The sequence below is a fragment of the Canis lupus genome, chromosome 31 (genome assembly GCF_048164855.1).
Source record: "Canis lupus baileyi chromosome 31, mCanLup2.hap1, whole genome shotgun sequence".
NCBI classification, from domain to species: domain Eukaryota; kingdom Metazoa; phylum Chordata; class Mammalia; order Carnivora; family Canidae; genus Canis; species Canis lupus.
The window spans coordinates 38,726,639-38,739,329 of record NC_132868.1 but is presented as its reverse complement, the minus strand read 5'-3'; the positions used below and the strand labels follow the sequence as shown (position 1 = coordinate 38,739,329).

Sequence of the window (12,691 nt, the reverse complement as noted above, 5' to 3'; positions counted from 1 at the left end):
GAAGTTTGCTTAATAATACTGTGTTGGTTTTATAACATTCTGTGTCCCACATCAGTAACAAGATACACTCTAGTAGTAGAAGCTACATTTCAAACTTTCATTAATAGCTGTCTCCCCATGTGGTGATAGGCCCTGGACTATGTCTAGTTCACCTCATTATATCAAATGCCTTGAACAGTGCCTAGCTTCTGATGAATCAAAGAAGGCAAATGCCTACCAGTTTATCTTTAGGCAAGAAGACAGCTAGGGAATGATCATCTTTTCATCTGGGCATGAATCAAGATTCCAGAACTTAGGGGATAGAAAAATCAACAAATAAGGATAGATAGATCATCTTATCCTCAAGCCAAGCCTTATAATTTCAGTAAAAAAGAAATGAAGCCCAAAGTGAGGAAGGCCTCCCCAGAAGTGGCAAGGTCAAGACTAGAGTCCTTTTCCAATGGTACAGGTTCCTTTCATTCCACTAAGCACCTAATTATTGAGTGCAAATGAACACATCATCCAAATTCCAGGTCCTTTCTTTTAACTGAAATTCAACAGCTAACAAACCCATCCTTCATTATAAGTACACATACCATAAATAACTTCTGATTTTTGCCTGGTTTATTAACATAAGCAAATAAAATAACATCAGGTCTTATATGTAATATAAGTTGGATTCACTGTCATATCTACAAAAGACATTCAGTACTATAAATAAAATTCTTTTATCATGCAAACTTAATTAGTTTTTCCATAATACTTGTTTATTTGTCTTAACTGACAATTACAGGAAGACAGGGGCTTCATTCATTAGTACCTTTTAAAATACACAGTACATAAAACTGAATACATGTTATTTCATTCCTACACACTTCTGGTAATTGATTTTTAAAAACCTAATAATATTTGCATTTCTTTTATCTTTTTACAGGAGCATTGTTTTAAACCCAGCTTATTTCCGAAATCATCTTCGCCAGGCAACAGTGTTTAGATGTCTGGAGAGATATTCAGAAGCTGCCCGGTATGTTTGTTATAACTTTTGTGAAGATTTATTTCAAGTTAAATTAATTTTATTCTCAGCTTCTGGTAATAGCATAATAGAACTTTCCATTTCTCTCATGGAGTATGATTTTACCAGAATTATTGTCTTATAAACGTCAAACCAACAATTATTGACTATCTTTTTCTTTAATTAAAGCCATTTCATGTTCATAGCTCTTAGTAAAATTCAAACTTTCCAGCCATGAGGTCACTGATAATGATGGGAAAACTTCCAGGGAAGATTAGAAATGAACTTGACCTCTTGCTCTCAAGTAGCTTCCTGGTCCTGGTTGTAATGACACAATTCTGTGACTCTCTCTTTCTTGAGTTCTGGAAAAATGAAATCCAACCACATGAAAAAGACCTTAGGAGCTCTTTCTAGAGGAGATGGCATCAGTTATAACATCAAGGGTTGTTAGAGCTGTTCTAACATATTGCCTCCTGGACCCCAATGTATTTTATAAAAAACCTTGTGAAGCAGTCTTTAATATTCTCATCCCCAGAACCTAGACTTACAGCAAAAAAAAAAAAAAATATATATATATATATATATTACAAGAATTGTGCAACATCTTCAGTGCTACACTCAGAGTTCCTTCTCACCTATGACAGCCAAGGCTTTTTTTCTACCTGAGTCAAGCTCATCATATTGGATTTCCCTTCCCTTTGATGAATCTCTCAGTGAATTTTCCCCATCTCCAATGAATAGCTGCCATTTCTTACTTGTCCACTTTATTATCTCAGGAATTTAGCAAGAGAATGTGAGTGGTTTTTACGCTTATCTCCAAGCACAACTCTCCAAGATCTGCAGTAATAGGGATGAGAAGCCTATGTTGCAGGTGGTTATTGTCCTTAGAAACTTTGCAAATAACACTTGGAAAGTGAAGCTTAAGGAATTTAAATGGATAATAAAATGGTTCCATAAAATTAATACCATGAAGTCGACATTAATTCCATTTTTATAAGATGGTCCTAAGAGTTTCCAAACTGAATTAAATGACGAAGGTAGAAGACAGAATTAATCCCAATTACAATCACTTTGCAGTCAAATAACCAAAATGCCACCTGTGTGTTAATGTGCATTTTTAAAAATTAAAATAGTCCATTTATCAATCTCATTTTTTACATTCTGTTTTTCCTTATGCTTTCTCTACTGTGTTCCATCTTTTGTACTCATTTATGACTTCTTCCTACATTTTATTTTCTCCACTGAGTTGTCTCTGTGACTTTCATTCCACCCACATACTTTTCCTGACTGTGTGAATGAGAGAACATTTAAGAGGTAAGCTTCCTTCAGTACCATACTTTTTAAGTCCCTAGCTACAAATGAAGCTAATAGGTCCAAAGTAAACAGATACCACTATTTGTAAAATAGTATTTTCTAAGAAACGGTCTATTAACGTGTCTTCTGAATCTAATCAGAAGATCAATGGAAGGATAAATGCAACTTCAGAACTAGATTACAACTAGTAAAAAAACTGCTAGTGGTGTGCTGAGGTCGGCCTTTATAAATTTCAGAAAGCCAAATATTGATTTTCTGGAATTTGAGGAGAGCCAATTGTTAAAATAGAGCAGAAATTAGCAAAGCTGGGAGAATTTACACTCTGGAAGTTAGCAAATGCTACAAATTTAGGCTTTTTGGGTCCGGGGAGAGTCAAGTCATCAGCATATCACTGACTGTAACTTAACTATATCAAGCATGGCTGAGTTAAAGTTGTGACAAAAATTCTTTATGGATCCTAAACAAACAAACAATAAGAACTTGAAAATTAAGAGTTTGTTAGTATTTGTCATGTAAAATTGGAACCGAATAACCATTGTCCTTGAAATGTATATCCCTGCAGTGAAATTAAGTGTATCTATTTAATATACAATGACCCACCTGACAATATTCCTTGAGGGAGTTCCTAATAATTGTTGGTTATACTGGCATGGACTTTCCAACAGAGAAGCAGATACAATTAATTTGTGATACAAGAGTTTCACCTTGGCTTCCTTGGCAAGTATAGTCCTCAATATACAGTATTAGTCATTATGGTTTCTCCAAGGGAAAGAATGAACATAAATAACATAGTGTCCCTTAGCTATTAGATTTGCAATGTAAAACAATAAGTTGCAAATCCATATATATAAGATTCATGTTTATCAATTAACTTCTTGGAGATTTGGGTAGTTTGGTTCAGGCCTCTTACGAGGACATTACATTAAAACTGGAAAAGCCAACACCTCAAAGTTATTTCCTCTAGAATGCCAAGTAGTCATGTTTCTGAAGTTGAAAGACACTTAGTAAATACAAGAGAATGCCATTACTATGTGACTTAGGAAGTCTTCAAATCATGATTTGCAGTGAAGTGAATCATCTCTTTCTGATTCACATTAGAGTATTTATAACCAGTCCCTAGAAATTAGGCCATCTAAGGTTTTCTGAGCCTAACCAGCTCTACCCAGGAAGGGATATCTAGTAAATACTCCAGAAGAGATTCCCAGGATAGCCTCATAAAAACTGAGATTCTCAACCAGAAAGGCTAGAGAAAAATGCTATGACCTGTAGTGGAATGGAAGGGATCAGTCAGCTTTACAACAATGAGCAGGTCCTTTTATTTTATGGGTCAATATTCTTTTAGTTACATCCTACCTACCAGAGGAGAGAGCAAGAATATATAGATGGTAGAAAATTGAATAAAAATAAGGATATTTTATTTTGGTTTAGGCTCTGCAGGGATGCTGGTCATCCTTGAGCAGACAACTGACACTGGTAAAATTGATGAAAGCACATTTTCAGGCCATAAATCTAAATTGAAGTTGCTGTAACTCCCCAAGAAACAGCCAACCTGTGAGGTCTTACCTGAAATAGCAAGTAGCCTAGCTCTTTAACATCTCTTTGTTTCTATCCACATAAAAGTATATGTGTTGAAGTAGAATGTCTTTACTTGAATCTGTCTTTTCTTTCCCAGCACTCACACTGGCACACACATACATACACACATCATTTGACTCTACCTTCATAACAAAGATGGTAGACAAGAAAAAATATGCAGAGATGTGAAACAAACAAAAGTACAGACTATTTTTATTTTGTGAAGAGAAATTCTAACTCTTGATAATATGAATGGCATGTCTTTTACTTCTGTTTGTTCAATGACTTCCACAGACTTTGGCACATACCAAGCACCAGGTCAGGGCTTGCAAATTAAATTAGCCAGTTTTGAGTTTGTGGTTAAGAACCATTTAGCTGCAGCAGTAAGAAGATATTACATGAAATTAGTCAACCCTGGTTGAAAGATAAATATGAGTGTGCACATAGTAGTTATGGTGGTAGTATCATGCCTCCTATAGTAAATACCTATATGGCAAAAACTAGATGGTATTACACAGAATCTTTAGTTAGGACCATGCTGTGTAAGAGGAAGCAAACAGAAGGTAATACTAATGGGGAAAGTACAACAAAAGCTTCTATCCATCATGAAGGCGGAGTTTGTTGTGTATTTCTACATGTATGAACTAGATGAGGGATACTAGGACAGTAATAATACATTTAAATGCTCACAAATCTCAGGCTGATGGTGTGTGAAGAAGGCCAATTGTAAGAAAAAAGAGTTGTATGAGTTACAGAGAACTCAAGACCACTAACTACAATGACCATATAATTTATCTTTAAAACTTAGTGAAAATGGGCACTATTAAGAAATACCAGGAAAATATGAATAAATTAGGGCTGCTATGACCACACTGGCCATCTGGTCACCATAACCACAGCCTTTCTGAAGGGAGTGGCCATATTCAAGTCCAGTTTGTGTTGCTATATACAAGCTCAGTGTTGCAGATTTTTGAGTCTTCAAGAAATAATATCTTTCAGAACTTGGCAAGAATAAATTTCTTAACTTTTAAATGTCAATTATTTCAAGTTTGTCAAACACAGTGTCATCTTAGAAAAGCTGAAGTAATCCCATTCATGAAAATGTAATTCACTGATTTGTTGCATTAGATCTTGTCTCTTCTACCTTTTATTTGTCATAGTATTGTATAACGCTATATTATATATAATACTGTGAGAAATAGATTAGATAATAATAAACTATGTGGTCTAAAATTTTCTTTCTTGTTTTAAAAAACATTTATTTATTCATGAGGGATACAGAGAGAGGCAGAGACACAGGCAGAGGGAGAAGCAGGCTCCCTGCAGGGAGCCCGATGTGGGACTCGATCGCAGGACCCTGGGATCATGCCCCAAGCCAAAGGCAGTGGCTCAACCACTGAGCCACCCAGGCATCTTGGTATCCCTATAGTCTAATATACTCTTATCTTTTCCCTTCTTAAGGTAATACACAGGCAGTAGGTTTCTGTTCAGCCAAATCAAAACACAATATTTTAAGATGACTTAATTCATGACTACACTCATTGAGAAGCCAGATAGATAGTAGAGGTTAGTAGAAATGGAAGTAGGTGGGATGCTGAGGATCCAGCAAAGGATTTGGGACTTTGGTTGTGTTATTGCTGGTATTTTGTTATAAAAGCTGATCCCACTGGAAATTGAAAATAATGCATACATAAATCACAACTTTCCAAAAAAAAAGAGTGACCCCAAAATAAATTTAAGTGTTTGTTCAGAAATCTAGTAACATAAAACAGTGATATTACTATTTTTTTTTAAGATTTTATTTACCCATTCATGAGAGACACAGAGGAAGAGAGGAAGAGACACAGGCAGAGGGAGAAGCAGGCTCCCCATGGAGAGCCCAATACAGGACTCAGTCTTAGGACCCCGGGATCACACCCTGGGCCGAAGGCAGATGCTCAACCACTGAGCCACCCAGGTGCCCCAGTGATATTACCATTGATAAAAGCAATCACTCAGGAATAGTGCTACAACCACAAGCAGCAAGAAACCACGTCAGCTGTTACAGCCTCATAGAACTCTATGATTTTAAGAGATTATTGTGTATCTTGCAAGGGAGGAGAATATACTGACAGGTAGACTCAAGACAAGTGATTCTGAAGAGATGATAGTAGTGTTAGGAGTTTATTTTAACTTAGTTCTGATTTAATTGAAAGTGTAAAATCCATTCAAACACCATGCAAGATACTAAAAATACATCACAGTTTTTTTGGTTAAAATAAGTTCTCACTTATGCCTTCAAATAGTATAAATGAAGACTGTAGGCTAATTTTTATTCTTAAACTGGCCATCTGCCTGAAGGGCTTTCTCTTTCTTTATTGGAGACAGTTTGCCTTTACCAGAACAGCTTTAGTGTGGGCTAGCATTAATCAGTCCTATGTGACATATAGTTAGTTGTATGTTGGAAGATAGACACGATCATACCACCATCAAGTGATTTTTCCTTTCCCTCGGCATGACAAAGCTGTATGAACCCTGAGCACTATAAAGTGTTGCTTCTTCACATATGATTTCTATAACAGACACTAATAAAGACAAACGTAGTCATTTCATATAACTTAGGTTAAATATCTGACTAAAAGACTACAACGCACGCAGCCTGTACATATGTAAGGTCTATAGTGTTTGTGACTTCAAGGAAAAAAATGAAGGTTAAAATACTCTAAAGCTTCAAGCTTCTAACCATCTTTTACATCTTAAGGATTTAAAATTACACACTCATAAATGTCTAATCTTACAACAAAAGTACTAATCTTAAGGTTGCGATGATAACTGATGGCTTAAAAGTAACTGTTTCCCTTAAGAAAAGTTGAATCTTTTGGACATGATCCAAATTATAAGTAAATCATTGGAAGAATAAATAATTTTACATGCGTATAGAAAAGAAATTTAACACCGGTTGTTGCAACGGACGTCCAAAACTTCATTAGAGAAAACAAACATTGATTGACTTTGTGAATTCCTCCATTTTGCTGATGTATATCATGATAATTACTTTTGTCCCTTTTCTGTTTTGAATGATATGTGCTATGTATTTGCGTTACCTATAGACATGTCTAATATAATTTAGAAATGCACCATCCTTAGACTTTGTGTACTTTCTGCAAATAATGACCTAGAAAACTTGTGGAAGGATACAGAGAAAGAGTTTTTTTCTGTCCTATAAATCCAACCTTGCATCTTTAAAAAAAAAATGGTGGAACAATAAAGTCTACATAAGAGGGAATGCAGAAAGGCCCTAGGGTGTCACATTTTGTGTGTGAAGAAATAAAGATGTTCTCTTCTTATCCTTTTTTTCTTCAATCAGATGCCCATCCTATTCCACATTTTCTACAATAGTGAAATGTAGAAAACCAATTAAACATAAAAAAAAGTTTAACCCAAAGGAGCTCAAATTTAATTCCAAGTGTTCTGTGCTATTTTCTAATGTCTAAGTGTTGCCAAGTAAATTAGAGTTTACTCTGAAGATGCTGAAATTATGACAAATGGATCAAAACTTCCATGTCTTATTCTATAAATTGCAGATAGTAATAGCATCTATGTCCCAGAGGTTATTATGAGGATGAATGATGAGATAATCTATGTAGTACACTTAGCACAGTACTTGGCACATCATAAACTCTGAATAAAAAATATCATTGCTTTTGTTGTTGTTAATAATGAGAGCTCTCTGAAGATAGATGAAGATTCCTAAAGAGACAATAAATTTCTCAACTTTGACGCCAGAACATGTTTTGCAATCATCACCTGAGGTCTTGCACAACAAGAAACAGATTGCACCACAAATACTACTAGACCCTGTCTCACTCTGAGAGTCATGTCTGTGTTTGGAGGAAACCCAGTATTAACTAACGTGGGGGTTTGAAAGGCATGATTTTGGTTGGTTTAAGGAGTTAAAAGGGGTGAAATTGACTTTTTAAAAAGTTTTGCATATGAATATATCATGAATGTTAGCATCCTATTTCATTCTGAGAGATATTCTAATTATTCTTGAAGCGAGTTAGAATGTAGAGCTCCCCAGAGTGGGCAGGTGGAAGTTCCAATGACATAAAGAGAACTGTTCAGGTCACCTGGCTTTGACTCCAAATTCTCCCTTTTTCCTTTCCTCATTTCTGTCAAAAATAGCAATACCCTAACAAAAGATTAGGCTGGAAATCCTAACAGCACACTGCCAGAAACTCTGAAATTCTTCACCGGTCCCCCTCCCCTTTCTTTTTAAATACTGGCATGGGTTCATCACACTATTTTGCACATAAATTAATCTTGATGCCACTAATTGTGAAAATTGCTTATAAGTCAAAAGCTCTGTTTCTGTGTATCTGTCTGCTGAAGAGGAATTGTCTGCATTAGAGAAATATAGTCAAGCCAGAGACCCTGGCTTGTTCCACTCCTAGGACCAGGACTACCGATGACTAGCTATGTGTGACCTTGGGCAAGTTAATTAAGTAACGTCTTTCAGTTTCAATTTCCTCAACCATAAAATGGAGATAATAATACTTACTTTGTAAAGTATTGCATGGACCAATGAATAGAAAACATTAAACTCAGTGCCTGGCACATAGTAAGCCCTCAATGAATAGCCCTGAAATTATTATTGTTGTCGTCGTCATTGTTGCTGCTGCTGTTGTTGTTGTTGTTATAAGCTTTGACAGTGATATTTAAAACCCTAAAACACTCACTCCAAAATAATTATGTCAAGTGCAACTTTGGTATAAACACTATACTCCCAGGCTACCACCCCAATTTATCTCAATTTTGGCAGCCATCATCCATGATCCCTTCTCTTTGCCAAATTCTATGTCAGATGCTGGTGGTGCATTAGCTTTGTTCCTCAGAACTCTGCAAAGAAATTATATTCTGCATGTTTTAGGTGAAAGAACTTAAGGTAGAATTTGCACGACTTACCAAATACCGTTGATAAGTAGCAAACCTGAAATTTGAGCTTAGTCTTATCACCAAGACACCAACTCCTGCACAAAGGATGCACTTGGTATCGTCAGACTTTGTATCTGCCACTTGGGTGAGTTTGAAATGGTATTGCCTCACTCTGGTTTACATTTTCACTTTTCTATTATTAGTGTGCTTGTGCATTTTTAATATATTTATTGGGCAATCATGTTTCCTCTTCTGTGAAATTCTCCATTTGTGTATTTATCTTTTGTTCATTCCTTATTGGATTGTCTTTTTATCAGTGGATCAGATTCTTTATATACTCTGGGTACTAATACGTTTTAGCAATACATGTTGCAGGTAATTCCTTCCAATTTATGGTTTATATAATCATACTCTTCTTGGTATCTTTTGATAAAAAATAAATCCAAAGACTTATTTTTAGCATAGTCAAGTATAGTCAAATTCTTTTATGATTTGCACTGTTTTCAGGTCTTTAAAAAATTCTCTCCTATCCCAAGCTCATCATATAGCTTTTATATTGTCTTCAAAAATTTTATTTATTTCTTTCTTTATTTATTTTGTATTCAAAAGTTTTAAAGCTTGTCCTTTACCTTTAAAGTTTTGACCCTATGATAATTGCTTTTTATACATGGTGGGAGGTAGGACTCTCTCATTATATTTTTCCCTTAATGACACTGAGCCAATTATCTTGCTATCTTATTAAATCCTTTTGCTATTGATCTTCCATGTTAGCTCTGTTTATATCAGTTCTCCATGTATGAATATGTCAGTTTGTGGTCTCTATTCTATTCATATATCTATTTGTCTGTTGCATTGCCAAAACCACACTATCCTACGTAGGATGGTTTATAATATATCCTGATATCCTGCAAAGGAAACTTTACCAACTGATTCTTTTTTGGGGATGTCTTGTCTAGTCTAAGCCTTTTGCTCTTCCACATAAACTGTAGAAAGTGTGGATTTGACTTCCAAACCAGGATAGTGTAGGTTCTAGTTAGGAATTCCCAAGGAAGACTTTCTTACTTTCTTTTTTGTGCTTCACCGGGATCCAAGGCCAAGGCTGATATGCTGTTCCACTATTTTGCTCTATTAAGAGTTTCTCCTGGTTCTTTCATTTAACATGTTATTTGTAAGAGAAACTTTAAGCAGGTTGTCTATTCAGTCTTCACTCTGCTGAAAACCTCAAGATTTGTCTACTTTTCCCCATATACATGTCCCATCAAAAGCAAGTGACTAGATCAGTAAATACTAACATACATCCTCAGAAAAAAAAGAGCCCCTTTACTTATGTAACACTATCTACATAGTTTTTAAATGACTGACACAAAAAGCCAAGCAAATGGCACACTCAATGGCCAAAGCTAAAACAATGTGAATAACTGGGGCACCTGGGTGGTTCAGTGGGTTAAGCACCCAACTCTTGATTTCAGCTGGGGTCATGACCCTGGGAATGAACCCTGTGTAGGGCTCCTGCTCTGCAGGGAATCTGTCTCCCTCTCCCTCTGCCCCTCCCCCAGCTCATGCGTGTTCTCTCTCTCATAAGTAAATCTTTAAAAAAAATACAATTTGAATAACAAAGTAAATATTGATGGCATCAAATTATAACCCATTGAATTTTTTTATAATCCATTGGATTAAATGAATATTCATATCTGAATTTATACTAATATAAAAATAATTGAATAAATATATGGGGGATAAAATAAAACTCTTCCTTACGGAGGAATACCAATTAATAAATGTAGAATAAATGAGAGAAAATCAGTGTTAGCAAACACCACAGTAATAATCGTTCCAAGCAAGATCTACTAATGGACTTTAATTTCAGCAATTCCACTTCCGGTACTTATCTGAAGACAACAAAAACATTAATTTGAAAAGATGCCTGTACTCCCATGTTCATTACAGTGTTATTTATAATAGCTGATATATGGAAGCAATCTAAGTGCCCATCAATAGATGAATGGAGGGGATCCCTGGGTGGCTCAGCGGTTTAGCGCCTGCCTTCGCCCCAGAGCGTGATGCTGGAGACCCGGGATCGAGCCCCATGTCAGGCTCCCTGCATGGAGCCTGCTTCTCCTTCTGCCTGTGGCTCTGCCTCTCTCCCTCTCTGTGTCTATCATGAGTAAATAAATAAAATCTTAAAAACAATAGATGAATGGATAAAGAAGATATGGTGTGCATTTGTGCATTTGTCTGTATGCACACACACATACACACAATGAAATATTACTGGCCATTAAAAAAAGAGTAAAATCAAGCCTTAACATGGATGGACCTAAAGGGTATTGTGCTAAGTGAGTAAGTTAGACAAAGACAATTACCACATGATTTCACTTATATGTGAAATCCAAAAAATGAAACAAACAAAACAAACCATAGAAACAGAGAACAAACTGGTGTAGGCACAGGGGGTGGAGGAATGGGTGAAATAAGTAAAGGGAATTTAGAGGTATAAACCTCCAGTTATAAAATAAATAAGTCACAGGAATATGATCTACAGTATAGGGAATACAGTCCATAATATCGTAATAGCTTTGAATGGTGACAGATGGTAACTAGACCTATCATGGTGATTCTTTTATAATGTATAAAAATATCAAATCATTATGTTGTACACTTGAAACTAATATAAAATTGTATGTCAATTATAATTCAATAAGAAACAATTATCTCCTTCAAGTATTTATCAGATGAAGAGGGAATCCTAGTCACTTTATGGTGAAATAAATGAACAAATATCACCATAATCAAGTGATCATGGTTAATACCACCAGTAATAAAACATGTACATTACATACATCCCCCATTAGTATGCAATCAGGACATCCATCCCTTCTCTAGCATTCTTACCTAAAATGCATAGTTTCAGATAAATCATGAAAAAATATCATACAAATTAAATTTGAGATAAACAGTCTACAGAATAACCAATTAATTCTCATTAAGAGTATCCAGGCCATGAAAGGAAAGAAAAGAATGAAGAAATGTTAAAGACTGGAAGACACTGATGATACACAACAACTAAATGTATTGTGGGATCCTTAATTGGATCTTGGAGTAGAAATGTGGCAATAAGGGAAAAAATGGTGAAATTTAGAAAAATCTGTAGTTTATTTAGTAGTACTGTACCAATATTAATTTCCTGGTTCATTCACTACTCTATGGTTTTGTAAGTTGTCAAGATTAGAGGAGGCTAGCTAGAACAATATACATAACTCTCTGTACTATTTTTGCAAATTTTCCATAAATTTCAAATTATTTCAAAACAAATTTCCTTAGAAACTTATTTTTTATGTTTGTTTTCAGTCCATCTTGTGTAAAAGTATCAGCTATACTAGGTAGTGTTTCTCTGATCATCTCATCCACCATATTCTTAAATTTGAGACTTAACATTTTAAAGACATTTTTATCATCTTTCTCTCCCAGCCTATTTTGGGATATCCTTTGCCTGCTATAATTTAAGAACATGTTCTTTTTCTACATATTATATCTCCTACAGATTCCATCTTAATTTTAGCTTCTGGAGCTTATTTTGATATACTTTTATGCTCTTCTTTAATTACCTGAGTCATAAAATCTGGTGCTGACTCCATTAAGATTTGGGCTAGCCAATCAAGATCAGCAGTTCAGTTCTATTGTTACAATTGTGTTGGCCTTGGCAAGAGCTTTAAACCTCTGTGGAATGAGAATAATGGTAGAACCCAGTCTGATGTCTCCAAAAGTTATGAGAATCAACTCTCTTCCTTCCCCTGGATTCCCTGACATCATACTCTCTGGATTTTTTCCCCTACTTCTCTAACTTTTCCTTCTTAATCCCTTATTGTTCAACCTACTGCTTAACAATTACTGTTTCCA

General features: G+C 35.4%; 1 protein-coding gene across 11 annotated transcripts in view; it reads left to right on the top strand.

The window, feature by feature from the left end:
- The window catches only part of SPATA16 (spermatogenesis associated 16), a 236,083-nt gene that overhangs the window by 105,564 nt on the left and 117,828 nt on the right, over positions 1–12,691 (top strand). For all 11 annotated transcript variants that reach the window (XM_072808102.1, XM_072808101.1, XM_072808100.1 and 8 more), the window contains exon 4: positions 914–1,003. In XM_072808102.1, coding sequence (XP_072664203.1) covers positions 914–1,003 — 90 coding nt within the window. The remainder of the gene's footprint in view (positions 1–913; positions 1,004–12,691) is intronic.